This window comes from Augochlora pura, chromosome 4, assembly GCF_028453695.1.
Source record: "Augochlora pura isolate Apur16 chromosome 4, APUR_v2.2.1, whole genome shotgun sequence".
NCBI lineage: Eukaryota > Metazoa > Arthropoda > Insecta > Hymenoptera > Halictidae > Augochlora > Augochlora pura.
The window spans coordinates 76,676-100,809 of record NC_135775.1 but is presented as its reverse complement, the minus strand read 5'-3'; the positions used below and the strand labels follow the sequence as shown (position 1 = coordinate 100,809).

Genomic DNA, 24,134 nt, shown 5'->3' with positions numbered 1-24,134 from the left:
CAGAAAAATTTTGCAATATTTTCATCCCGATTCAGTAGAAATTACTACCGGATACTCGCGGCTCCGTGGTTGTCATGTATGTGCATGTATTCGCTGCATAAAAGTTCTATGTCGTCGTGTACAGTGCACAACAGGTTTCTATGTATGCATGTTTGTAAACGGTTTTAATATTCGCGAGAGTGCTCGACACAACATTGCTGCAGGTTATACGGTGATGTTAGTAACCGTGAAGCAATGAGTAACAAGTTTTAAGCGTGAAAGTGTACAGTGATAGAAAAGACTGTACGTACATCACTATTCCCTGATCGAAGTTAACTTAATGTTGCAGTACGCGTTTCTTTTAAACATAATCTCAGAATATACGTGATGTAATAAAAGAAATTCTTGTAACAAATTTCGCAATAAAGGCCACAACATCTGTAACACCTGTAAAGTCAGGCGAATTATTACACATCATTCCACCGCACAACATGAAATAACAAACGAACTTTCATGTTTTCGGAAGGAAAATAATCGTACGCTCACGAAGGATTTCCTTAGCTTGTTCGATGCAGGTATTATCGATCGTATACATACATATAGTATACAGTATACGGTGTACAATATACAGTACGTATGTATACGATGCACGCTGCACACATGTATGAGCGTGCACACTTGCGTTGTGTAATTCAGAATAATGAGCTTTCATGGATTGATAGTCGAAACGATAGGGAATGATTATGAACAATTTGCCAACACCGCTGTTAACGATCCTAATTGATATACTTCTGTTACGTAATTGAAAACATCGAGCTTACGTACACAAGCCGACGAACGGATATCCTTTCTGTATTTTCTTTTCTGTGTAAATATTCATTTTGATCAACAAGGATCGATTAGGCGTTCGTTCGATCCGTCTCCTGCGCGCTACAAATAAATATAAATAAAGATAAATATATGGAGTGTATTGCAATTCATGCTCTACCACCGTGAAATATGTATACTATTTATGCTTATAGTCAATTAAGTAATTTTACACTTAGAATTGTATTATGTCTGTGCATACATGTATTAATATGTATATCTACAGTTTATGTGCGCAAGCAATTCAAGCTCGTTCATCTAGTACATATTCGCTCACGTACGCAACCAATCAAACACAAGAAATCTATTGTACATTTTCAGAAGAAAGTCCTAGGAACGTGGAACTGGAGTCTCCTACGTAGAGTACATATTTATAGTTGATCTAGTCACGTGTGAGTGTTGTGTTCTATCTTTGAATTGGTAGTATTTACATATTATTGCGTTACATGTGTATTCCTGTCGCATTATATTTACAATTTATCGCTGCTCTCAAAATTAATAATTCGATCTTAAACGTATGTGAATTTGTAGCATGCGTAAGAAAGGAGAATTCGGTTAAAAAATATAGCTTGTAAAGAACGTGTGTACATAAGTTTCAAAGTTGTAATAATGTTGATAACTGAGACAAGCATTGCATTCTACATATCGTTTATACCGTTGATCCGTATTATAGAACATAAACGATCCGATCGCATTGTTTTGCTTATGAAAAAGGTATCGCAGAATTTCGGTAAAAACTACTAAATTTACTCTCGCCGATTTCATAATTCAAAGTTCTTAATAGAAAATTAAATCGAATAGCTAATATTAATGACAATTAATCATTCTTGCGAGAAGTGGAATTTTTACCTTCGCAAATCATCCCCTTTTTGAGCAATTCGTGGCGTCGCAAGGTTCAAAAACAACAGCATTAAAATACATGAAACACAACAATGAATGAAATAGATAAGAAAATGCATCAGACATTGTCTTGCACAGTAAAATCCACGTGTAGTAGCTACTTCTCCAGAGTGAATTGGTCGTATATGTATGCATAAACAAATGCGCCTCCTTTTCCCAGCGCTATCTTCGTTTCGAACCTACTTTCCGCCGAGCTCCCTCGGTGTAAATACATGCTATATACATACGTTTGTATGTATGCATAGAGAGTATAGAGCAGTATAGAGTATAGCGGGAGCGCGGAGGCAGTTGGAGTGGTCGGAGTTTCATAGCTGTTCGTAGCTAATCGTCAAGAGTCGCGTGTCACAGTTTCATTCCGAAACGAAATGCACCGTTCTTACTTTTCAATTGTACACAGAAACTATCCCCACTATTATTCCGCGCTTCATAACGTAATTCCGTATTATGTAATCGTAATCACAGGAAGACCATGCTCAACGCGAATTTGATCTGTACATCTCGAATGAATAATTTCGTATATGTAGAATGCAAACGTCAGAAACTTTTTAGAGTATCGTCAATTCTTACGTTGTTTATTAATTACGCATAATAATAAAAACGATCGTATAGTTTATTACAAAATATTTTTGGAATTCAACCTTCTGTCTTTCTAAAATGTAGCGGGACTATAAATCCGGCCACATATGCATGCATATATTGTTTTTCATATAATGACTACGTAGTTGAAGAACGATAATGAATTATAGCTAGGCACGTTAATGTAAGCGTTAGGAAGTCGCCGTTTCTTGCGTGACATATTATATTATCCCACAAACATACACACTTCCGTATCTTTCACAGTTACACGTTCGATAATTCAGCTAGTGGTTACAAAAGAAGCTAGAAGTTACTAATTCAGCTAGTGGAAACAAAATCATGGTAACATTGTGTATTTTACACACGAAAATTATGTAGTATATGTACATATAATATGTATGTACTGATACATACGTTCAAAAAGATAATGGTAATATGACTTTAGCTAACGAGCGATATGTGATATCCTATGGCAAGGTTTGCTTGATCGCTGGGAATATACACATGCATACATAATATACGCCGTAACCTAAACAAGTATTTCGAATTTACTCGCAGAAACCTAATATACCTTTTCTGAACATGTATTGCTAATTGCTATATGTACCTATAGAGACTTGGTCGGAGTGTTGTATAAAGAGTAGCGATAAATAATGCAAATTATTATAGATTGAATAAATAGGATTTATGCGAATATATTGATAGGACACAAATGTGTAAAACCTATAAACGTACAACTAGTGTATTTGTGAACACGTGTATGAATACCCTTTGCTTGAGATCGATATGATTACACAGTGTCGTTAGAACATGCGTCCATGTACGCATGGGTGTATATGTAGCCTCGTATGTACCCACAACCAAATACAGAATAGGCATACGCTTAAGATATGAATATTTAGTAATTTATGAATGTTTATAAAAATACACATGTGGTAATATATGTTGTTTAACAATATGTTACAAGTGAAATTAATTTCTTTTTTCATAAAATGTGAAAAGCTGAATCATATCGCTACCTATAGGGGAAAAAGGAAAGCGTGTCGTTAGGCAGCTGACTGGGTAACCGTAGAAAGTAGAGACTGCGTTATTACTATAATCATTGTTGTATTAAACTCTAATCTTATAAGTACAAAGTTTTTAAGCCGTTAAAAATTACTTATAAATTTAATATCACCGTGTTAGTATTTAAAATGTTTTATATATTACATGAATCAAATTTGACATAGTCTTATACCTACTTAGTAAAAACTAAAATCTAAAGTATATACTAACGTGTTCGGTATCTTAAAATATAAACTAAAATACATATGACTAATACTTTCAGTAAATATACAAATAAATCCAATATTAATTACAATCCTTTATAAATTTATACACTAATACAAAATATGTATGCTTGTATGATTGATCCAAAATATGCATTAGCAAAATATAATTCATATATAAACTTACTTTCTCCTCAGGAATATTGGTAGTAAATTTGTTATTCCACTACAAGTTCAAAATGGTCTATCTCGTCAAAAGTTTTATTAATGTCCTCAACCCATTTACTCATTTTATATTTTTCTTCTGTCTTTGCTTTGTCAATCTTTTTGCGTTTCGTTTTACTCTTTACTAGCTCTTTTTCTTCTTCCGTTTCGGTCTCTTCATCAGAAAATTTGGATTTAACGTTTCGTTTCCGTTTGTAGGAGTATTTTGCAGGCTACAAAAACGATTATTTAATAATTACTTAAATTTAACATGAAATACTTGAATTACATACCTGTATGAAATGGGATGGTTCCAGGTCGACAAATAATGGCAGTTCAGATGTGTCTATTGTTGGAGTTTTGCTGTTCTCAGAACAAATATCAAACGTATCAGAAAAATTTGCGACGTCAATTTGTATGTGTTCTTTTGGTTTAGTAACTACTTTTTCTTTTGTTATGCTCTCATTTTTCGGATCTCTCAACGTCTGAATATTCCTTTTTATTTTCTTAGTAAATAATGTATTTTTTATTTCACCAATTGATATTCTTGCAAATGGTTTTTCGTTGCTTTTATTTAAACACGTCGCAACAGATATTTCCTTTTTGTTTTCATTGTTTATACTATTCTGTTTAACGAGAGGCACCTCTTTACTAGAATCATCGTCGCAAAAACCAAACGCATCCTTCAAATCTGAGCTGAATATCTTAGGCTTTCTCATTGATTTACTACTAATTGGCGTTGATAATATGTCATCGAAAATCCCATGAGGAGTTCTGATCGATGTACTTTCTGGCATATCCATAATATTGAAAAAATTGTTTAAGTTTGATTGCTGCAATACGCTTTTTTGCTCATTGAGAATTCTGTTCTTTTGCAAGCCAGATGGGCCAGGTTGAGGATCCAAATTTTCTTTTTGATCACGCGTCTGCATGTTTTCAATAATTTTCGGTGGGCTGCAAATTTCTTTTGTTTCTATGACATTCTTTTTAGACGCATAACAATTGCTGTCTTTATTTATATTATTTTCAATACTATAAAGCGGAGACAAATTATTTACGCTAGTTTGAGTCCTAATTAATTCAATACTTGGCTGTGTACTCTCTAACTCAATTGACGCTCGTTCATTTATATCTTCCCCGAAATTAGACTGTACTGAATAATCTATATTTGTTATCTCTGTACCAAACTTTCTTGACATTACAGAATTTCTCTTTTTCGAATGATTATTATTTACATACCCTGGACTTAAATTTTCGTTGTTCTTTAATAAGCTGACTTTTCTTTTTATAGTATTTTCGCAACTATTAGATTCTTTTGTTATTGTTCGCAAACATTTTTTGCTTGATACATCGTACTTTTTATTTTGTGGTGTACTTTGAAATACATTTCTTACTTGGAAAAACGTATATGCAGGGGCTCTCCAAGGGCTGCTCAATTCAATATTTTCAGATAATTTAGCAATCGGTGATAATGATTTTTCAAACAATGAATTATTAAGTGTATGTCTCTGCTGAATCAGTAACTTATTGTTAAAAACGTTTGTAGGCCTAAACGGCTTGAAATCATCCGACTTAGATATTTGCAAGTTATCTACTATAGTGACCTTCTTATTGCTTGTGTTGTGCGTCGACAGTCCTGTAATTTTTGGTTTCTCAATTGTATGTTTTAAATTCGTTAGCGAACTCTTCTCTGTAATTTCTGGCAACACATTTTCATTCATGGATTTCATAGAATTGCCAGTTTGTAAAACTTTATCGATAGTTACTTTCCCACTTTCTTTCGACAAAATGTCAGCAAATCTATCATTACTTTCTTTAATTACAGTTGCAGTAGACTTAATATTATTGCCTTCAGAAGCAACATTAATGAATTCAGTATTATTTTCTTTTAACACATCATCAGCGAGTTCAACATTATTTTCTTTAGATGCTGCTTTGCTAGATTTAATGTCACCTTCTTTGGGTAGAACATTATTCGGTGTTGCATTTTTATTTAGAACTTTCCGATCATCTTGTTTCTTAGATCTAATTTCCTTCCTCTTCTTGGTTATTTGAGTCTTTTTAACAGCATTTCTTTTTCTCTTTCTCTTTGGTAACCGTTCTTTAGAATCATTAATATCGAATTTGAACTCGTAAATTTCGCTTGCATTACATACAGATTGTTCAGGTGAAAGACATTTATAAACTGGTACTTTTCCTTTTTTTGCACTCAGTTTCTTTACTAATACGTGACTCTTACGACTTCTAGGTGAAAGATGTTCTGCAACTAACATAACATCCTCTTCAGGTGTTGTAGATTTTGAATGAGCATGCGAGAACTTCATTGACTGATTCAAGAAAGATTTTCTTAACGACATTTGTCTCAAGTCATGACTATTTTTCTTTATCCTTCTATTTTTTTTAGTATCATTCGATTGTTTATTTTTGCTTACTTTACTATTTACCACTGATTTAGGTGTTGGCTCTTTATTATCTTTCTTAAACTTTGTACTCCTAGTAACCATATGGATTTTCCCACAATCATTACTACCTGATACTTCCTTAAGACCAAATTGTTTCTTTGCTCCTGGATTATTAGATTCAGTTGCTAACCTTCTAGTTCTTAATCGATGGCCATCCTGAGGCTTTAATTCTTGGTTAGTAACAGATTCAGATTTCAATCTCGCTTTCTGCATTTTTTGGGATTCTTGAGACATTGCTTCTGGTAAAATACGTTTCCTTATTAGATAACGACCCATATCTTCATAAAATACATATACATCTGAAAAAGATGAGGCATTAGTTAGAACAGCTTAACAATACTTTTAGTTACAGATTTGTTTACAGCTAAACTTATTGTTCCTCAAATGTTAACTGTAAATGTTCAATAAAGAAATTTAATGATTTTTATGTTTGAAAAATTATACTTCATAAAGGGTTAGCTATTGATAAAGCTAATGATAACCGAAACCCATATGACTTACGAATACTATAACAATGAAATGTTTTAATTTTTATAAGGACGCCAATAAATTACATACGATTCCCGCGTTTCTGTTTCAACTTACTGGTAAAGCCACTGCATCACAATATCTTTCAGTTAATAAACACACATGAAAGTTTTATCGTAAATTCGCACCAATAGTACCAAACTGGATTACACTTGACCTGGTAGTACAAAAAATCTATAAATTATCAATGCAATAACGTCAAAATAGTATCACATGTTAGCATTAACGGAAAAATATGTCACTATTTACCACAGAGTATGCAAGGCATGTATAGTACTAGACATGACGTATGTTTAGCGTGTTGTGCGCGTAGTGCTTGTACAGTGTACAGAAAAGCTAAGACTTCAATGATGCAAAGATGACTCACAAAAGATGGTTCACTATGACGTGTGTGGAATAAAAATATGGTCATTCAAAATGGTTGATATGGCATCATTTGGACCTAAGAATATGTACAATAGTGAAATCTATTTCTTTGCATTTTCAGGTCGCGCTTAATAGGTTAGTGAGGCTCGATACAATAGAAATTTTCTTTACTCTGATTGGCTAACAATTCATTGCTCAGACAGAGTCCATTGTGGATTAAATACGCAATAAAATGGTGGGGATGTGCGAGCCAGATTCGTTAGGGATAACGAAAATATTTCTCAACTTCTTTACAGTTTAACGCACCGCCCATTGGTCTATATATTTTTAGGTCAATGGGCACCAGGCACGAGTTTAAAAACTATTTAGACCTTAAAACTATCCTATTCAATCGTATCCACTATCGATCACTGTATTGTACGAACGTAAGTTTGAGCACTTTTTAAAATAACGGTATGCGCGTATTGTTTCAAAGACTGCAAAAAGAATCGATATAATGGTGGGAATATATCTTTTCTATACATATGCCCCATATACATGTATACATGGTCTAAAGCTAAGCGTACTATACATATATATACACCATAGAATATTGTTTCATAGATAAGAAATCTGGTTTTCAACATTCACATATAACAAAAGGTGGACTGAATGGAAAGGAACGTGTGCGACGTACAACATACAATTTATTCAGGAATTTCCTAGTTTGTATTTAATGATGTATTCTTATTCTTATCTATTTCTATTGATAAGAAAAGAATAAAAGTTCAATGTCAACATTGTTAATCCGTAGTGTTTAAAAATATTGAAGTATCACATAACTCGCGTCACTAATGTGAAAGTATCAACTTATGCCATGCAGAGATACTAGGCAGAGTATTTGTAGAGAATTCTACATATGTACAACGTATCGTGGAGCGCGGAGATACAAGAATTAAATCAAAATCGATTTTAAATTGTAGATCTGGAATTGTGCCCGCAATTACTATGAATAAAACGCAGGTTGTATATAGTTTTCATTAAATTTCGAGTAAACGATAATCAAATTAGATTTTTCTGATGCCAGATTAGCACTCGTACATGATGTCAGCAGTATTAAAACATTATGTTAACAAATTAATGATGCCTTCGAATTTACAATTTTCTTATTGCATCAAGTTTATGACACATATGTTAGCAGTTTTTTAATATGCATTTTCAGGGTTCAAAACTTGGAGATACAGAGATTGAATTATTCAATGCAAATATATTGGAGCGATTGTCACTTTCCCAGATCGAAGGTTTTTTAATTAGACCTTTAAAATCTGGTGATTATGATAGGGGTACATAAAGTTTCAAGAAATTTGAATGTCAAGAGTGTTTGATTAAATTTGTGAATCATGTTCTATTTGTTTAACAGGTTTCCTTGAACTATTAGCTCAGTTAACCGAAGTTGGACATATTGGTAGAGAACAGTTTCTAAGTAAGTATGTTAGAAAATTGATGTTCTTATCGATAAAGTTTTACCCACATGCAGTAATGTGTAATATTATTTTTATGTACACAGAACGTTTTCATACAATGAAAAATACTGGCAGCTATTATATAATTGTGATAGAAGATTTGAGTAGTGGAAAAATAGTAGCAAATGCGTCATTAGTCGCAGAACTAAAGTTTATTCACAACTGTGGCGTGGTATGTGTCCAATTTGTTTACTTTACCTTTTTCTCTATCACTGTCGATTTAACTAAAATGGGAAATTTGTTACAGCGAGGATTTTTACAAGACGTAGTAGTAGATAACAATTATCGGGGTAAACACTTTGGAAAATTAATAGTAAAAATAGTATTGCAATTAGCACGTTATTTACGATGTTACAAATTATCGTTAGAATGTAGAGATAATTTGATACCATTCTATGAAAGTTTAGACTTCAAACGTGAACCTAATAATGCTAATAGCCTTAATATGCGATTCTCTCATGAAACAACTACAGAGCAGTCTCATTTATGATAATCGGTAAAACGCTTGGAAAGAATCGCAAAAGATTATTGTGTAAAGTCAGTTAGATTTGCATATCAGAATGTAAAAAAGATGAAGAAACTTTATATTATTTTTATAAAATGTTAGTATTAGTTTTGAATTTTGTTTTCATTACTATCAACCAGTAGTGGTTTGGCATGTGCTGCCTAGTAGTGGAGAACCGGAGTGTGCTAACGACGACGACACTGGAATCCATATTGGAATCAGTTTGATTTTGGCATCATCCAGTCCCATGTCTCGTCTCCACTACACTGCCAACACATTCTAGACTACCACTACTCTTAACAAATATTTACGTTCTCTTATAAAAGAATGATTAATGAGACATGTTGTAAAAATAATATGTAATTATATTTTATTGAAAGGATGTATAATATTTTTCAAGAACAATAAATTTCAAGTACAAGAAATAATGTTGCAAAACAATTGAAAATCCGTAATCATTAATAAAAGAGAAACTAATCTCACTTTCATCACATTTAATCTATAATTAAAATTGTGATCATGTACCTGTTTGCAGTACAAGAATTGCGACATATTTAGATCTTCTTTGCAGTGATACCAGTTTTTAATTTTACTGCCCTTTTTGCTTCCATTTGCCTTTGTTTAGCTAATTTTCGTTCTTCACGTTTCCTTCTAGCTTCCTCTAATTTGTTATTTCCACTAACTGTGTTTTCAGCATTTCCTTGGAATAACGAAGAATCACACGATCATATATATCGTTGCGTAAACCAAATAATAATTTACTAACATAATTCTACCTGGCTGTTCCAACGGTTGAAGATCTTCCAAAGGTTGAAATTCTGAGTCCTCCCAAACTACTTCGGGAGACTCATGCTTGTCTTCTATAGTTTGTGCTGCTTCTTCCTCCTAAATGTAACGTACAAATTATATTCCTTTTTTAAAATGAAAAAGAATGCATATTTATAAATAGTACAAACTGGTTCTTCCTCCAGATTTGTCCATTGATCGTTAGCTTTGGGAGAATGCGACGATGGTGAAGAATTGTGTGTCCCAAGCGTCGAGGTTGTAGAAGGTTGTTGCTCCATGTCGCCCCAGTTGTCGGCATCCCAACAGTCCCAATCACAGTCAGAGTTGGTATTCGTAGCATTTTGTAGATCATGCTCGTGATCGTGATCTAATGACGTCATACTTGTCGCACTACTTGTTGTGGCTGTTGTACTAGCACTGCTTTGAGAACTGCTTGCTTGCTCTATAATTCATTTGCGTGTTAACCGTCTAAAAATCAAGTTCATCGATACGAATACAAAGAAATTCTGAATCATAGATACCCAAAGATGCGGGTTTATTTAATAAAATCCTCGATGCATTATGAGGATTCGATGATTTTGGCGTGTCCGATTGACTGCGATAAAATTTAGCTGTGACTGCTGTTACAGCCCACCCTGCCCACGTTGCTGCCGCATTACTAAGACTAGGCGTTGCTGTATTTACATCCGCCTCTAAAATTGAATCGCTTCGATATAGAGATCGGTAACTCTATTTACAAATATAAATTTCCATATAAATACCCATAGATTCCCGTAGCCCAGGGTCCTCCGATACCCTCTCAAGTTTTGATAGAAATCCTCGTATAGTTCTGAACGCATTATCTCGCACTCCCTTGTCCACGTCTGTGGTAAGTGGGCACAAAGCTGGTAAAATACGATTCGCAACTTCCTGTAGCAAAAAGTACTGTTGCGTCGCGGCTAATGCTAGAATACCAGCTGTTCTAGCAGGTGGAAACGAATCTCTGGTGCCCCTTATAAAAGCCCCAATCAAAACCTGTAATTCCACATTGTAATTTCAGACTTGCAATAAATTAATCAAATTTTAGCACCTTTTGTCTAATTTGCGGATGAAGATGTTGAGCAATTTTTCCCAAACAAACTGTAGTATTGGTACGTATGCCACCGTGTTCATCCTTAGACTGAAGTTTAGCAAAGTATCGTAACGTTTCCACATTAAGATTGTTGTAGTCCAGTTTCGGTGCTAAATGTACAACAGATTTTATCGTTTGTTCCCTTATCGCAGGGTTCGTATCTAAAAACCCTCTAGCTACCTGCAACGGACAACATTAAAGTAAATTCAGGATCTTGGAAAGAAGAGGAGGGAACCGCTCTAGCATCCACGAAACCCTGTCGTCTTTCCGAATCTACGTACCTGTTATTTATTTATGGGGGCGGGGTGTAAATAGTCCCGATACCCACATAAATTTTTAGTATTTTCTATTGTTTAGTAATAAAAGAAATAAACAATACCTGTGGAAAGATGGCTTCGTTAACAGTTGTTGGTTGTAAGTGGTCAACAAATCTGTCTAATTGCTGTAATAATCTCAATCTTGTTGCACGATCGTTTGATGCGAACAATTTTACTACACATGGTACAACTCTTTTCTGATATTCAGCATCAGGTAATTGGCAACCAAGTTGCAAAAGAGGTGGTAATACTGCACTACCGGCATCGCCGAACTCGAAGGCAGCCAGTAATTGCGGTAAAATTTTGTATCTTCCAACACCATCTGGAAACAATTCTAACTGACCAGCAAGTTGGGAAAAAAATCGGCCCTTTTCGCCTCTCTCCTTCATTTGAATTTCTTCTAAAAATAAAAGCGCGTCTACAAGGATATTTTTAAAAAACCCTCCATTGCTTCGACAACGTGCTATCACATCAGCAGGATTTGGTCTTCCTTCTGCGGTGCTACTAGTCAATTCCCGATACACTGTTTGTAACTGTTTTGGAATCTGAAACAGAGATTCATTTCTATAGCACTAAAGTTTTTATCGTAGTTATCAATTTCTTTTTGTGTTTCTTACTTTATCCGTGTTTTTAAGTTGCGTACTCGTATTCAGTGAACCATTATACGTCTCCCAGATCAGGCATCCGAGTCCCCACATGTCAACTGAGCTGTTTTTTATTTATTCATCAGTTTCATAGCGTTAACAATTAACCTAAACGTTTACATATAGAAAAGCTAGTATTGTAATGTAAATTTTGATAGCAGCACAACTAATTTTCATTTTTTAGCAAATAAAAAAATTTACATTGACAATATTTTATATGTTAAATAAGTTCAAGCTACAAACAAAACTAGTTTAGTTCTACTGAAACAACTAAGTCATTTTCCCTGATAAAAGATCTTTACCATTTAGTGGTTGGCTTTACATTTTCTGGACTATCTAGAGGATAATATGATTGGAACGTTGATGGCAAAGTACTGTAAACAGCATCTACTGTTGTCATATATTCAACTCCTCCTAGTTTCCATTCTCCACTTTCTTCATTTACAAAAACTGTCCATAAGTTGACATTGTTATGTCTCAAATTACCATCATTGTTTAGGAAGTTCAATGCTCTCTGTCAACAATACAAATTGAATCCCATTCTATATAAAAAGTCATGAATTATTTTAGCTACTCGTGTACATACTGTAATTTGAAATATTCCCCAAGAAAAATACAATTCCCTTTTTGGTTCCTCGTCGCTTTCTGATTTCCTGATTAAACGGTTGTATAGAGGTTCCACTCGTTCGGTTGCTAAATATATCATTTTATCAGTCTAAAATACACAAAAACTGATTAATAGAACTATCAATTGTGAAATTAATTTAATACGCTCTACAATTATACCTCAAGGCTGTCTAGATATGCGAGTATGCTGGGATGTCTAAGAGTCTTTAATCGTTTCACTGCAGAGCGTGCTAAACCTAAAAGATGCTCGTTATTACTTTTGAATTCAAAGACAAACACAGAGACATCTTCACCACCTGTAGAACCCTGCGTAAAAACTTTGAATTACAGAAAATACATTTTACAACTTTGGAAGGAACAATTATTCAGGAAATGGACCTCGAGTGTTTCTCCAAAGAATTTTTACATGAATGTGAACCAAAATAGTTTCATTAACAGACTGCTTTAGTAAAAAGAAATGTGAATCGTTATATTTCGATTATTTAGTAAAATTAGTATTTCGTAGTGTCAATATCCACAAGATAAGCAATCGAATAATAATTTCATATTTTATTGCGTCAGGTTATAATACCTTCTTTTTTGCTCTGTATAATGTCCAAATATTTTTGTCATCCAAACCGGGTACTTGTTCACCAATTTCATACGGAAAATCTTTGGTAGGGTCGCGCGAGAAAAAGGACCACATTTTTGCGGTTTAACTACTTGTTGATGTATAAATCAGGATCATCCTTCGACTAGTAGCACATTCTGATCGTGATGTCATTGACAGCTACGCATCAACCTATATCTGCAACCAAATTGTGTTTCGCAAATGTGCTCGCGTTGGATGTTGGATGGGTATCGATGTTATATAAATCAGTGTAAAATTTCAAAAAGAGTGCTAATACATGTCTTTCTTCGTATTTCTGGAAATATTCTCTATTATTTATCCGATAATTTGTGGTTATTAAAAAAATCTTATTGCATACATACTACACAAACACACCTATTATTAGAACCTGACCCTAACCTAACCCAGCAAATTATAGTAGATAACTAACGAGAAAGGTTAGGTAAAGTTAAACTTTAAATGAAAGTATGTATCAGAATGTGATAGCATCATATGCAATAGAAAAATCTCGTCGTGTTTGACATTCGTTGTCATATTAATGCTTGATTTCAAGTATGAACGTTGGTCCATCGTTAGTGACAACTTATGCGTTTAGAGGTGGTAAAGAATACGTCATCAAAATAAAAGTGACAGCTTTTAAGGAATATCAGAAAAATCTTGAGCTCACAATTACCGATAAATATACCAACGAAAATTGGCAGTCCTCTTACGACGCTGCATGTTTGTTAACCAAATTTCTTGTGGTTTATACGAACTACTTAATGATTTGAGGTTATAGATTTCTTTCTACTTTTAAGATATTGAAAATTTGACGCACAAAACCGGAAATTACAAGCATTTCGATGTATTTATTGCTATGCTGCAATCTGGGTTGTTGAAAGTAAAATATATAATCTACCTGCTTAAATAAAGTAAACGAGGTTCAATCAGAGCTTAATTGCAGACTAGTGAATCTATAACCTTGGATCTTCTCACATTCGAGGATCTTGAACTATTACGTACACGCAGACTTGAACGTAATACCTGTTCAAGTTTGAATAATGCAACGAACAACCGTCGGTATCTTATATTAACATATACGGTAGAATTTGATCGGTATGTATCGCTTAATAACAAATTTTCTGAAATCTTTGCATAGCTTGTTACTTTACAAAATTTGTCTTTTCTCAAGAATTCATTACCCATTACCTTTGGAATACTGTGGTCTACCTGATCCAATAATACTTCAAGCTACCGTTAAGAGATTACAAGCTGAAATTGAAAAGTTACAATCAACAGGGGCAAATAAATACCACCAGAAACGTATTGAACATCTTACGATTGCAAATCAAAAGCTTGTTCAAGAGAATCGAAGGCTTTCAAATGGAGGTAATTTCGTACAAATTCACATTTGCAAATGAGTCTATCATATTATTAATATGTAGGGAAAGGTTTAAAGCGCATTTTAGGGTCTATAAAGTCTTTAGAAAATAGCATGACAAAAGAGCGTGCATCTTTTCAAAAACAAATACAGAAACTTAAAGTTGAGAATGCAGCCCTGTCGTTAAAAATACAACAGCTTACTGAATCTGCTGGTAGAAAACCTGGAGATGGTAGCTCTGCATTAAAGTGTCATAACCGTTCTACTTCTATACGAACAAATTATACAAATTCTAGACGAAGCAGAAGTCGCTCTTCTTCCATATCTAGTCGTATCAAAACATCTAGACGTAGTTTGTCATCAGGTATTAATAGACATTAAAATACTATTAATATTCAAATGAAGATTCAATGTTTAAAATATTAATACATGTAGGTAGTTCGATGGAATCGCTTAGAATTCATAGTTCTCCTTCTCGAGATATGAAAACATGTAACAGGAGAAAGAATTCAAGTTAGTATTAAAGACAACAATATATTTCTCTTCATAGAATAAAAACAATTTCCTTATAGACACTGATTACGAAAGCTTGGAATCAAGAATTCACAAACTGCAAAAAATGTTAAAGGAAGGAATACATTTGAGTTGACAGATTAATATTGTACTTTATATATATAATATATATATATATTACAACAGAGATGACTTTAAGTGAAATGGTAAAGCTATAAATAAAGCAATATCAGATAATTGTTATATTGAAAATTAAAACATTTCACTTACTACATAAATTCTTTTAAAAAAATATATTTAGTCTCAAATATCAGTGAAAATAAAAAAGGAATCACACATGTAAAGATCTAAATAGAAAATATTAGATATTTTCTGACCATGTTGAGACATTTTTGTTTGAATCTGTGCCTTTAATTATATACAAAATCTTTTACTGTATGTGATATAGAAAGTATTTTTTATGTACACTGCAGCATTACGAATGTATTTGTTCTTTGTTGCTGCCGTCGTATTATACCGACACTATCACATTTGCTAATCCTCAGCCGACTGTTACAGGCAAATTTTACCCACATAAATGGCGCTGTAATAATGTGCGTGAGTAGGTAGTAAATACTTGGCGTGACTCAACAGAGAATACGATAGGAAAATCTGACCCAAAGGAGTTCTTCCTTCTTCATAATGACTATGAAGCGAGAGCATTATACATAGCACGGTTGCGCATGGCGGTCTCTTCAATTATCAATGTGCCTTGTTTTCATAGTTTGAGTGAGCCGAATTTGCCCATATTATCGTATGTATGCTTTAAGTTGTTGTCGGCCGAGGGTTAATAAAGTTATAAAGTTATAGTTACTTGAGTTTGTCTGTTCTTACATTGTTCTGATAATATACTATAGCTTTCTCAACTAATGAGTGTCCATTACTCTGTATATCCTTACTTGTATCAGCATCTTGTTTTCCTTTCAATTGATTATTTTGATTGCTTGTTTCTGTTGCCATACGTTTGGGTGGCAGTTTGTGTCTTGCATATTTTGATAAAGATTCAATAGCTTCCTGCAGATATTTTATTTCAGCTTCTTGTTCGGACATAATTGTATTTAATTTTTCAATATCATTGATAAAGTTCTGTATTTGTTCAAGGCGTGCTTCCTCTTTCTTTGCTTCCTTCGCTACTTGACGATTGTATTCTAATACTAAGCAACCACCAGCAACACTAAATATGATTACTTCTCCCATCAGATTTGCTCCTAATTCTATTGCCATAGCTTCGTTCAATTTGGCAACCTTTGTGGGTTTACCAAGATTCATTACATACATTTTAGCTTTTACTTCTGCCCAATGATAAACTGTAAAATCAAGCTATAATTAGACAATATTTAGCAATTCGATTGTGAATTACTTAATCTTTATTCTTGACAATGACATTCATAAAAAGCGATTTCATTATGGTAGAAATGACATGAATTTATTTGAAAAATATTCTTACTTACATTGTGCTGGAGGTATAATAAAATAGGTCCTAAACAGAGGATGATTTTTTGCTTGACTAACGAGAAATTTCGCTATAGGTTTACTAATTTGTTTAACAAATAACACTCCCAATTTGAGAGCCGGAAATACACCCACTACCATTGTCACTGAATATTTCCAACACCTGCGATTAAAAATTGTACGCGTGACATCCGGAAAATCTGAAAAAAAAATTATAACATGCATATGAAAAGCTATCGCAGTGTTTGTGTACTAGATTAGTACATTAATTGTTTTCATTGTACGTTTCATTCATGTTTACGTATAAAATATAACAAATATGTTATTATTGCAAGGAGCTATATTTGCAGTAGAAGTCACTGCGGAAAAACTCGATTTCATCTTGTATTCTCCATTTAAAAGCCAATATCTCACCTCTGAAATTAGTTCAGTTCAGATGGTTCAGAGTGAAGCAGAGACGGCAAAGACAGCCATCACTGTATGATAGAGAGGTCATGCTATGTATACGCATACATGTATATCAACACAATCTATGTTTACCTTCGCACGTTTATGTACATACATAGTGGTTTCTATGAATGGATCCTACTCCTGCAGGACTTCTGATCGAGGCATGATCGGTTAGCGAAAACAGGACTAGAAATTGTTTTGCTCCGATTCGCTCACGATCTATTACTAAGGCAGGATGCACTGTGAATGGGGATGCCCAGAAAAATGGTACATAGAGACGTAACACAACCGCTTGCTTCGGGAAGTCAAAAACTTGCGGGATTAGGACCCAATACAATTTTATGCATATATTATATGCATATACTAACTTCACTTCTACTCCTGCACAGTATTCTTCTTCTCTAAGTAAGGGCTCGTATTCCCAGTTTTACTGTATATCCAATCCGTAATGAATCTTGTCTTAACGAATCGTCAGCCAATCCGAGCAAAACAATTTCTATCTCTATCTTCGACTGCTTAGCAAGGTACGGCTCAGGATGTAGGACTGAAGCTACGTATGTACATACAATATATATGAGTGTATGTACAATGTGTCTTACGATGCCAAAACCAAAATATACAATATATGGAACTTATTCATATAAAGCATTGTTTTCCAAACGACGAATGTTTAAAGTCATGACGTCGTGATATGTTCGTGATTACATAGCAACTTTTCAGAGGGTACATGAATGTCCACTACTACCTCCATCACAAATCAGCTGTACCGATTCCGTAGTAATCTGAACGCATTGATCAATAGCTAACTTCACGTGCATTGATTAATATTGTAGAAACATATACGTATGCTTATGTACATTTAAATAGCACATGTGTAAAAATTCATTGTTGTGTTCATATCTAATTTTATAACATTTTTACTGAGACAGTGAGAATATATTGGAAATTTTGATAGAATGAGTAACAATTACGTATTTATAATATGGGGTTTCTTAATGCATTTAACTATTTTATGGGGTGTACTCGACGTAAATTTTCATTCACCTATTGTACAAGACTTACCAAGCGTAGAGATTTTGAAAAATGCACCGGCCAAGAGATTACTTTTAATTGTGGCGGATGGTTTAAGATTCAGAACATTCATCGAGGCTCCGCCAAACTTCCTCAAGTAATTAATTTTAATAAATACAACAATTAAGGCGCATTTTAATTTTAATTTACATAATGATTTTAATTACAGATATGTGATGTTAAATAAAGGTGTTTGGGGGGTATCGCACACGCGTATGCCCACAGAATCAAGACCAGGTATTGTAGCAATATGTGCTGGTTTATATGAAGATCCCAGCGCGATTTTTAAAGGTTGGAAAGAAAATCTTGTTGACTTTGACTCTGTGTTTAATCGAAGCCATCTTTCATGGATATGGGGAAGTCCTGACATCGTATCTATCTTTACAAAAGGTATTATAAATTTTAAGCAATGTGCTTTTGAAATTTTATATGATAGTACAATGTTTATTCCTATTCTTATAAATAGGTGCAAGGGAACATATTCAAGGAGAGAGTTATCCAGCTGAGTGGCAAGACTTTGACATAATGAAGGGTCAAATTTGGCGTTTAGATTCTTGGGTGTTTGATAAATATCTGAACTGGCTTCGGAAGGAAGCTAGCAATGTAAAACATTTGGATCGTATTATTCTTTTCCTCCATCTTCTCGGATGCGATACTACGGGTCATACAGCAAAGCCCCATTCTAGGTATCTAAATATTATGATTACAGACTATTACCATAAAAGTTCAATGCAAAAATTATACTTTGTAATTTCATTAGCTTGGAATTAAATTTAAATGCAGAGAGTACACCGATAACATGAACTATGTTGATCAAAAAATAGAAGAAGTTGTGCAAATGACAGAAACTATTTTTAAAGATAATGCCACAGCATACATTTTCACAGCTGATCATGGAATGACCAATTGGGGATCACATGGAAGTGGTTCCACAGATGAAACAGAAACACCGTTAATTGCTTGGGGTGCTGGAATTGACCACTTCAATTCCAGACAAGATGTAGAACAAATAGATATCACATCATTGATATCTAATTTGATTGGTGCTCCCATTCCTACTAACAGTGAAGTGTGTATTCTATTAAATCCATTGCGACATTATTCTTTCCTTAAACTACTATTTCATATTTATGTATGCTATTTTTATAGGGTGTATTGCCATGGCAATATTTAAGTGCCAAAAATCTTGAATATACGAATGATGCTTTATTAAATAATTTAAAACAATTGTCGCACCAAGTAAAAGCAAATCGTGAAATTATTTGTGAAGATAGCAGATTTACAAACCAAAGAGTAACACAATTGTACAACAAAATTAATACCTTAGAGAAACATCTTGATATAGAAGATTTAAGTAAACGGTTTGATGTAACAGTAGACACCATTAAGCTAGCTAAAGAATCGCTACTATATTTTCGCCAATACCAAAGAACGCGGTTATTAATATATTTATCCACAATGTGGTTGGGATGGATAGTGCTGTTGTTTTCGAGAATATCTGGAAATGAACGACCTATTATCAACCGGTTTATTTTATTAGTCGCGGATATTGCACTTGCATGTATTCTAATCACCATATTTTTTCTATATAAAGGTACAATACCTGTCTACTACTTATAAAGAATTATTTGATGAAAGCTCGCATTTTCACGTAAATAAAATAGTTTCAGATTGCAGAAATTGGAGACCACCCTGTTATGCAGCTGTAGCAGTAATTTCACTTTGGTTAGCTGTTAGAAGCATAATTCAAAATTCAATAAATTTAAAAATTAAAAATGATTGTCAATCATGGTCGCAGATTGCAGGAATAGCGTTATTATTAGCAACAATGTTTTTAGGACTAACATACAGATCCATTTTAACTGCAGGAATGATGTGCACTGCAGTTATTCAAAAAATATTGTTGAAACGTACTCAGTATTTGTTTTGGACAGCTCTATTTCTAGCAGTTTTTCCATTGTTACCTGTTGTAGAACCTCATCCCCGCGTTTATGTTGTGTAAGTGTACGCAAACACTAAGAAATTGTATCTTGTCTGTTTTAATAAACTAATTTACTCCACATTTCTCATCTTTCAGATTATCCAGTATATGTATTATGAGCATACTGGCATTTTTGAAATTTGGGTCGCATTCCAGGATGACAATGGAAATATCACGACTAATAATTACAGGCTTGGTATACTTTGGATTCATAGATGGACGAAGTTGGATATCGTGGCTGCTTTTATTTACAACACCGTTATGGATTTGTGCTGGTTCCACAGAAATAAAAACGAGGATGCATGAAGTGGTTTTCAGCTTCTTCTGCCCGCTCGTTTTATTATCAGCATCTTACGAACCCCTGTTTTTTATACTGCTCGGAACGCATTTATCTTGCTGGTCACGAAATGGTATATATTCTGTTCAAGATCACCGAAGAACCGATACATCTATAACAATAGAAGAACTACTGAAAGCAGCGATCTTTGTATCCTTTTGTATGAATGCGGAAAATCCCATAATCGCGTTTAAACTATTTAATAATCTCGCTGTTATAAATCCTGAACTACTTATTGCAGATGTTATATACATTACTGAGTTTTTTTGGAACCGGTAATATGGCTAGCATCAGTTCCTTCAACCCAACCTGGACACGCCATTTCGTCACAGTATTCTCACCATTTGTAATGTTCTCGTTAATACTTTTCAAAATTAGCGTACCTTTAATACTGGTTGGATGCGCGAGTCACTTATTGGATTCGTCAAACATCTTCCTAGCAGTACTACTGCTAGGAGATTGCCTGTCATTACCACTCATATATTGCGTTACTCCTCAAGGAAGTTGGTTAGATATTGGCAGCGCTATCAGTAGATTCACAATCGTGATATCTCTTCCATGTCTTTTATTATTGTTCTATTATTTATCGTGTCCACTTATGACATTTTCCCTTTACAAATTTAAACATTCCATGCTTTCAGGAAAAAAGCATATCGTATAAAAAAAGCAAAATGTACATAGACATGCATAAATGTCACAACATGTTGTTCTCTTTTAATAAAGTAACTTGATGATAATCAGTTTTGAAGAAATTATTGCGTTTTAAAAGGCGTTCGTATACTTTTACCATGATGTAGTATATTACATCGAAATGTGAACGAATGTCGGCATGAATGGTCTTGTCTCATTAATGTATATTTCTTCTCTTCATCGAGTAAACCAATTTCATTTTTATAATATATGTATTTATTAAATTTAAAATTTAAATTCTTTATATTTCTTAGAAGCTTTCGAGTCTTGACCTTGCTGCCGTTTACGTTTGCTCTGGAAAGAAAATTCTCCACGTTAACATCGTTAAGTAGCTAATGATTAATTCATTAATAATCTACATGTGCACTTACTTTTTGTCGTTGGACGTGATCCTGAAGCATGTCCGAAAGGTCTTCCCTCCTCAAATGAGCCTGACGTGAGCGCATAGTCTCCTCATACCGCGATGCCATTGCTTCAGAATCTAAATCCAACTCGCTCGGATCCAATGCCAGTTCAACGGCTCCATCTTTTTCTGTTCTTCCATCGGATGTTGTTCCGCTTACACCGCGTCGTGCAGCGATTACCGATGGGGGTGCTTGTCCACCTGCTGCACCTGTCATATCGTATACATGTGTGCTGCCCATCATACTGGCGCCGAGACCTTCTGTTCGTCTTTCTTGTAGAACCGTATACAAAGCAGGCGTATCTCCGCCTTCCATTTCACTCTCAATTTTCTTTTTCCTCAACTCGATCGTTTCCGGCGTCTCCAAGCCCGCTGGAATCGACGTGATTCCACTCGGCGTTATCAAACCTTCTGCACCGGGTGTGACCAACCCGCTTGCATCTCCATCCGTGTCCTTTCCTTCTCCTTCACCTTCTCCACCTTCCTCCGCATCTTCATCTTCGTCTTCGTCTCCGGATGATTCTGATTCAGGCTCGCCCCACATGCCCCTGTCAATCTCCTCGTCCATTGCGTCTCCACCTGGTGCACGAGAGATTCCAAACACGTCTCCGTACAAGGGTCGTCCTGTTTCATCCACAGGAGGCTTTCCCCAACCACCGGCATGATATCCAAACGCGCATCCCTCTGGTATCGGAGCATTCAAACCTGGTATTTTTAAATTCGGATAACTTGGTGGCGGCCCGTAACGTTGCATAGCAATCAACCATGGTGGCGGAACTTTGTGACAATTGGGACCCACCGGCATACCAAGTGCGGTACGCAATTCGTCGGATAGTTCTCCAGGTTTCTTCTCCTTCAAACGTGTCTCAAATTCTTTACCCTCGTAGTACAGATCACCATGGATTGTCATACGAGGTTTTGTTTGCCACTTGAAGAATGCATCGTGCAGCTTTTGATAGTCAATATCTATTTTACCAAGCTTGGGCCTCGCTCTTTCCCTCATTTTAGCTTTTAATGTGCGCGTGTCGTCTCGTTCTTGAAGACTCGCTCTCATCTCGGTGATTCCTGTACGTTTTATAAAATCTGGTAAATCAAAAGGAGGCTTTTCAATACCACGTTTGCCCTGAAGATATTTTCTTTTGAAACACCAGTGTCTTGGCACAGGTACTGTATTACGGTGAGCTTTCAATTGTACAAGGAGTTTTGGATCTCTAGCAGTAACGTCGTGCATTTCTACGACGTCAGGACGACCTACTAGTTGCTTCAATTCTGCTACGCTCAAACGCGTTAGCCTTTTCAGTTTTCTCTTGGAGAGACGCGGAGCACCATTTTCTCCGGTTCCCTGCTGTTGTTGCGGTTGATTCGCGTCGTCATCAAAGTCATCTAACGGTGGCACTTTGCTAGGTACAGTTCCTGCCGTTTGTAAATTTGTTACAGGAGGATACTGTCCTATCGGCTCACCTTTATCTGCTTCAGAAGACTTTGGTTCAGGTTCGGTCAATTTAAATGCTTCAAAGATTCTAGCAAACTGGCGATACATTGGTTCCAAATCATTGATACTGGGAATTTCCTGAATGTACTCGATCTCTGGCATATCATCTTTAGGTTTTGAATTCTCTATATCATCTTTTTTATTTTCTGACTCTTTGCTTATGTTATGTTTCTTCCTCTTTTTCTTTTTCTTCTTTTTAGTTTTGTTAGATTTTGCATCTGTTTTCTCCATTGTTGCTTCAGGTTCAATTATTACATCATCTAATTGTGTTGTGTCTTCCCCTACATTTTCGTGATTAGATGACTTTTCTAATGAAACTATATCGTTAGGATCTGCCCCTACCTCTTTGGCTCTCTCAGTCTTGAAAGCTAGGGCCTGTTCTAAAGCCGCCGGTAGTTTCATTGAATCACCATCCACTTCTCTCCCTCCATCGTCCACCGAATTATGATTTTGCAATTCGCTTGGTGGACTGACTTTCAGGCTCAGTAAACTGGGTAACATTTTTGGAGGCTCCATTCCGGGAACTCCATGGTTATTATTTGGAGGTATACTCATCATTGATGGCATTGGATGAGGAATTTGTTGATTCTGTATTTAAAATCAATAAATGAATATTACTAATCAGACGTAATTATATACATTTATGATTGATAAAAAAACATTCTTCATCAAATGAATTAACTATTTATATGAGAAAATCAAATGTAAATATTGCTTCGCATCTTCAAATGAAAATAATACTAACCTCACTTCCTGGTATATTTTCCATAGTATACTTCACTATTTCTGTACTATAGTGTTTGGTACATATACTAAAGTTTGTATTCCGTTACTTTTATCAAATGTAACTTCATCCACATTAATACACATTTCCGCAATCCATTACACAAAATACACGTTAACTACTACCTTTCTTTCAACTTCGATATAAGCATCAATAAGCATCGGCGATACGAGGGAGTCTCGATTCTATAGGGAAAAAGTGGGGTACTCTTTCGACTGCCATCTGTGCTAGCTGCAAATTTTAACAAACTAAATTGAATATGGTTGCCCACCCGCATGCGCATTCGATGGACTGTGGTACACCATGTGGC

General features: G+C 34.8%; 7 protein-coding genes across 14 annotated transcripts; 3 read left to right on the top strand and 4 right to left on the bottom strand.

The window, feature by feature from the left end:
• Window positions 1-3,665: 3,665 nt before the first annotated feature.
• Window positions 3,666-7,294, bottom strand: LOC144469270 (uncharacterized). 2 transcript variants are annotated; one of them, XM_078179328.1, is made up of 4 exons: window positions 7,034-7,294; window positions 6,842-6,958; window positions 4,088-6,555; window positions 3,666-4,027 (listed from the first exon to the last, which is right to left on the bottom strand). In XM_078179328.1, exons 3-4 carry the CDS (start codon window positions 6,530-6,532, stop codon window positions 3,809-3,811), a joined length of 2,664 nt encoding a protein of 887 aa, XP_078035454.1. In that variant the 5' UTR covers window positions 6,533-6,555; window positions 6,842-6,958; window positions 7,034-7,294; the 3' UTR covers window positions 3,666-3,808. The 2 variants fall into 2 exon arrangements, with proteins under 2 accessions (XP_078035454.1, XP_078035453.1); XM_078179327.1 differs by having other exon boundaries at window positions 6,842-6,941.
• Window positions 7,295-7,340: 46 nt separating this feature from the next.
• Gnpnat (glucosamine 6-phosphate N-acetyltransferase) lies at window positions 7,341-9,585 on the top strand. Of its 5 annotated transcripts, none has more exons than XM_078179341.1 (6): window positions 7,453-7,575; window positions 7,754-8,152; window positions 8,352-8,457; window positions 8,550-8,612; window positions 8,697-8,824; window positions 8,900-9,585. In XM_078179341.1, the coding sequence occupies exons 2-6, from the start codon at window positions 8,138-8,140 to the stop codon at window positions 9,140-9,142; spliced, it is 555 nt and encodes a 184-aa protein (XP_078035467.1). In that variant the 5' UTR covers window positions 7,453-7,575; window positions 7,754-8,137; the 3' UTR covers window positions 9,143-9,585. The 5 variants fall into 5 exon arrangements, with proteins under 5 accessions (XP_078035463.1, XP_078035462.1, XP_078035467.1 ...); XM_078179340.1 differs by lacking the exon at window positions 7,453-7,575 and having other exon boundaries at window positions 7,749-7,854; window positions 7,944-8,152; window positions 8,352-8,472; XM_078179337.1 differs by lacking the exon at window positions 7,754-8,152 and having other exon boundaries at window positions 7,341-7,575.
• Window positions 8,922-13,354, bottom strand: Yata (N-terminal kinase-like protein yata). Its single transcript, XM_078179330.1, has 12 exons — window positions 13,214-13,354; window positions 12,802-12,948; window positions 12,602-12,730; window positions 12,318-12,529; window positions 11,989-12,079; window positions 11,434-11,916; window positions 11,013-11,234; window positions 10,705-10,957; window positions 10,465-10,635; window positions 10,114-10,385; window positions 9,934-10,042; window positions 8,922-9,857 (listed from the first exon to the last, which is right to left on the bottom strand). The coding sequence occupies exons 1-12, from the start codon at window positions 13,325-13,327 to the stop codon at window positions 9,712-9,714; spliced, it is 2,349 nt and encodes a 782-aa protein (XP_078035456.1). The 5' UTR covers window positions 13,328-13,354; the 3' UTR covers window positions 8,922-9,711.
• A 407-nt stretch (window positions 13,355-13,761) lies between these two features.
• LOC144469277 (centrosomal protein CCDC61) lies at window positions 13,762-15,977 on the top strand. 3 transcript variants are annotated; one of them, XR_013493954.1, is made up of 8 exons: window positions 13,762-13,972; window positions 14,050-14,132; window positions 14,196-14,347; window positions 14,424-14,620; window positions 14,683-14,976; window positions 15,048-15,125; window positions 15,185-15,331; window positions 15,684-15,977. XR_013493954.1 is itself a non-coding variant. In XM_078179335.1 (7 exons), exons 1-7 carry the CDS (start codon window positions 13,807-13,809, stop codon window positions 15,728-15,730), a joined length of 1,017 nt encoding a protein of 338 aa, XP_078035461.1. In that variant the 5' UTR covers window positions 13,762-13,806; the 3' UTR covers window positions 15,731-15,977. The 3 variants fall into 3 exon arrangements, 2 of the variants coding, with proteins under 2 accessions (XP_078035461.1, XP_078035460.1); XM_078179335.1 differs by lacking the exon at window positions 15,185-15,331; XM_078179334.1 differs by having other exon boundaries at window positions 15,185-15,977.
• LOC144469279 (optic atrophy 3 protein homolog) lies at window positions 15,975-16,757 on the bottom strand. Its single transcript, XM_078179342.1, has 2 exons — window positions 16,616-16,757; window positions 15,975-16,471 (listed from the first exon to the last, which is right to left on the bottom strand). Exons 1-2 carry the CDS (start codon window positions 16,755-16,757, stop codon window positions 15,975-15,977), a joined length of 639 nt encoding a protein of 212 aa, XP_078035468.1.
• Window positions 16,758-17,699: 942 nt separating this feature from the next.
• Window positions 17,700-21,195, top strand: LOC144469271 (GPI ethanolamine phosphate transferase 1). The gene is made up of 8 exons (XM_078179329.1): window positions 17,700-18,234; window positions 18,307-18,527; window positions 18,604-18,823; window positions 18,921-19,206; window positions 19,287-19,731; window positions 19,802-20,135; window positions 20,215-20,605; window positions 20,697-21,195. The coding sequence occupies exons 1-8, from the start codon at window positions 18,023-18,025 to the stop codon at window positions 21,114-21,116; spliced, it is 2,529 nt and encodes an 842-aa protein (XP_078035455.1). The 5' UTR covers window positions 17,700-18,022; the 3' UTR covers window positions 21,117-21,195.
• Sf3b2 (splicing factor 3B subunit 2) lies at window positions 19,929-24,028 on the bottom strand. Its single transcript, XM_078179331.1, has 3 exons — window positions 23,786-24,028; window positions 21,517-23,628; window positions 19,929-21,439 (listed from the first exon to the last, which is right to left on the bottom strand). Exons 1-3 carry the CDS (start codon window positions 23,807-23,809, stop codon window positions 21,371-21,373), a joined length of 2,205 nt encoding a protein of 734 aa, XP_078035457.1. The 5' UTR covers window positions 23,810-24,028; the 3' UTR covers window positions 19,929-21,370.
• Window positions 24,029-24,134: the final 106 nt, after the last annotated feature.

Bases quoted from the DNA above. Each gene is read 5' to 3' on its own strand.
- Gnpnat (XM_078179336.1), top strand. From the start codon at position 7,486: ATGGGCACCAGGCACGAGTTTAAAAACTATTTAGACCTTAAAACTATC. The intron at 8,473-8,549 runs GTACATAAAGTT...TTTGTTTAACAG, and splicing joins ATCTGGTGATTATGATAGGG to GTTTCCTTGAACTATTAGCT. The intron at 8,825-8,899 runs GTATGTGTCCAA...AATTTGTTACAG, and splicing joins TTATTCACAACTGTGGCGTG to CGAGGATTTTTACAAGACGT.
- LOC144469279 (XM_078179342.1), bottom strand. From the start codon at position 16,757: ATGGTAGTGGGTGTATTTCCGGCTCTCAAATTGGGAGTGTTATTTGTT. The intron at 16,472-16,615 runs GTAAGTAAGAAT...TTGATTTTACAG, and splicing joins TATTATACCTCCAGCACAAT to TTTATCATTGGGCAGAAGTA.
- Sf3b2 (XM_078179331.1), bottom strand. From the start codon at position 23,809: ATGGAAAATATACCAGGAAGTGAG. The intron at 23,629-23,785 runs GTTAGTATTATT...TTTTAAATACAG, and splicing joins AAAATATACCAGGAAGTGAG to AATCAACAAATTCCTCATCC. The intron at 21,440-21,516 runs GTAAGTGCACAT...TTTTCTTTCCAG, and splicing joins ATCACGTCCAACGACAAAAA to AGCAAACGTAAACGGCAGCA.
- LOC144469270 (XM_078179328.1), bottom strand. From the start codon at position 6,532: ATGGGTCGTTATCTAATAAGGAAACGTATTTTACCAGAAGCAATGTCT. The intron at 4,028-4,087 runs GTATGTAATTCA...TCGTTTTTGTAG, and splicing joins AACCATCCCATTTCATACAG to CCTGCAAAATACTCCTACAA.
- Yata (XM_078179330.1), bottom strand. From the start codon at position 13,327: ATGTGGTCCTTTTTCTCGCGCGACCCTACCAAAGATTTTCCGTATGAA. The intron at 12,949-13,213 runs GTATTATAACCT...GTTTTTACGCAG, and splicing joins TATACAGAGCAAAAAAGAAG to GGTTCTACAGGTGGTGAAGA. The intron at 11,917-11,988 runs GTAAGAAACACA...TCTCTGTTTCAG, and splicing joins AACTTAAAAACACGGATAAA to ATTCCAAAACAGTTACAAAC.
- LOC144469271 (XM_078179329.1), top strand. From the start codon at position 18,023: ATGAGTAACAATTACGTATTTATAATATGGGGTTTCTTAATGCATTTA. The intron at 18,824-18,920 runs GTATCTAAATAT...ATTTAAATGCAG, and splicing joins ACAGCAAAGCCCCATTCTAG to AGAGTACACCGATAACATGA. The intron at 19,732-19,801 runs GTACAATACCTG...TAAATAAAATAG, and splicing joins CATATTTTTTCTATATAAAG to TTTCAGATTGCAGAAATTGG.
- LOC144469277 (XM_078179334.1), top strand. From the start codon at position 13,807: ATGAACGTTGGTCCATCGTTAGTGACAACTTATGCGTTTAGAGGTGGT. The intron at 14,133-14,195 runs GTAAAATATATA...GCTTAATTGCAG, and splicing joins TGCAATCTGGGTTGTTGAAA to ACTAGTGAATCTATAACCTT. The intron at 14,348-14,423 runs GTATGTATCGCT...TCTTTTCTCAAG, and splicing joins TATACGGTAGAATTTGATCG to AATTCATTACCCATTACCTT.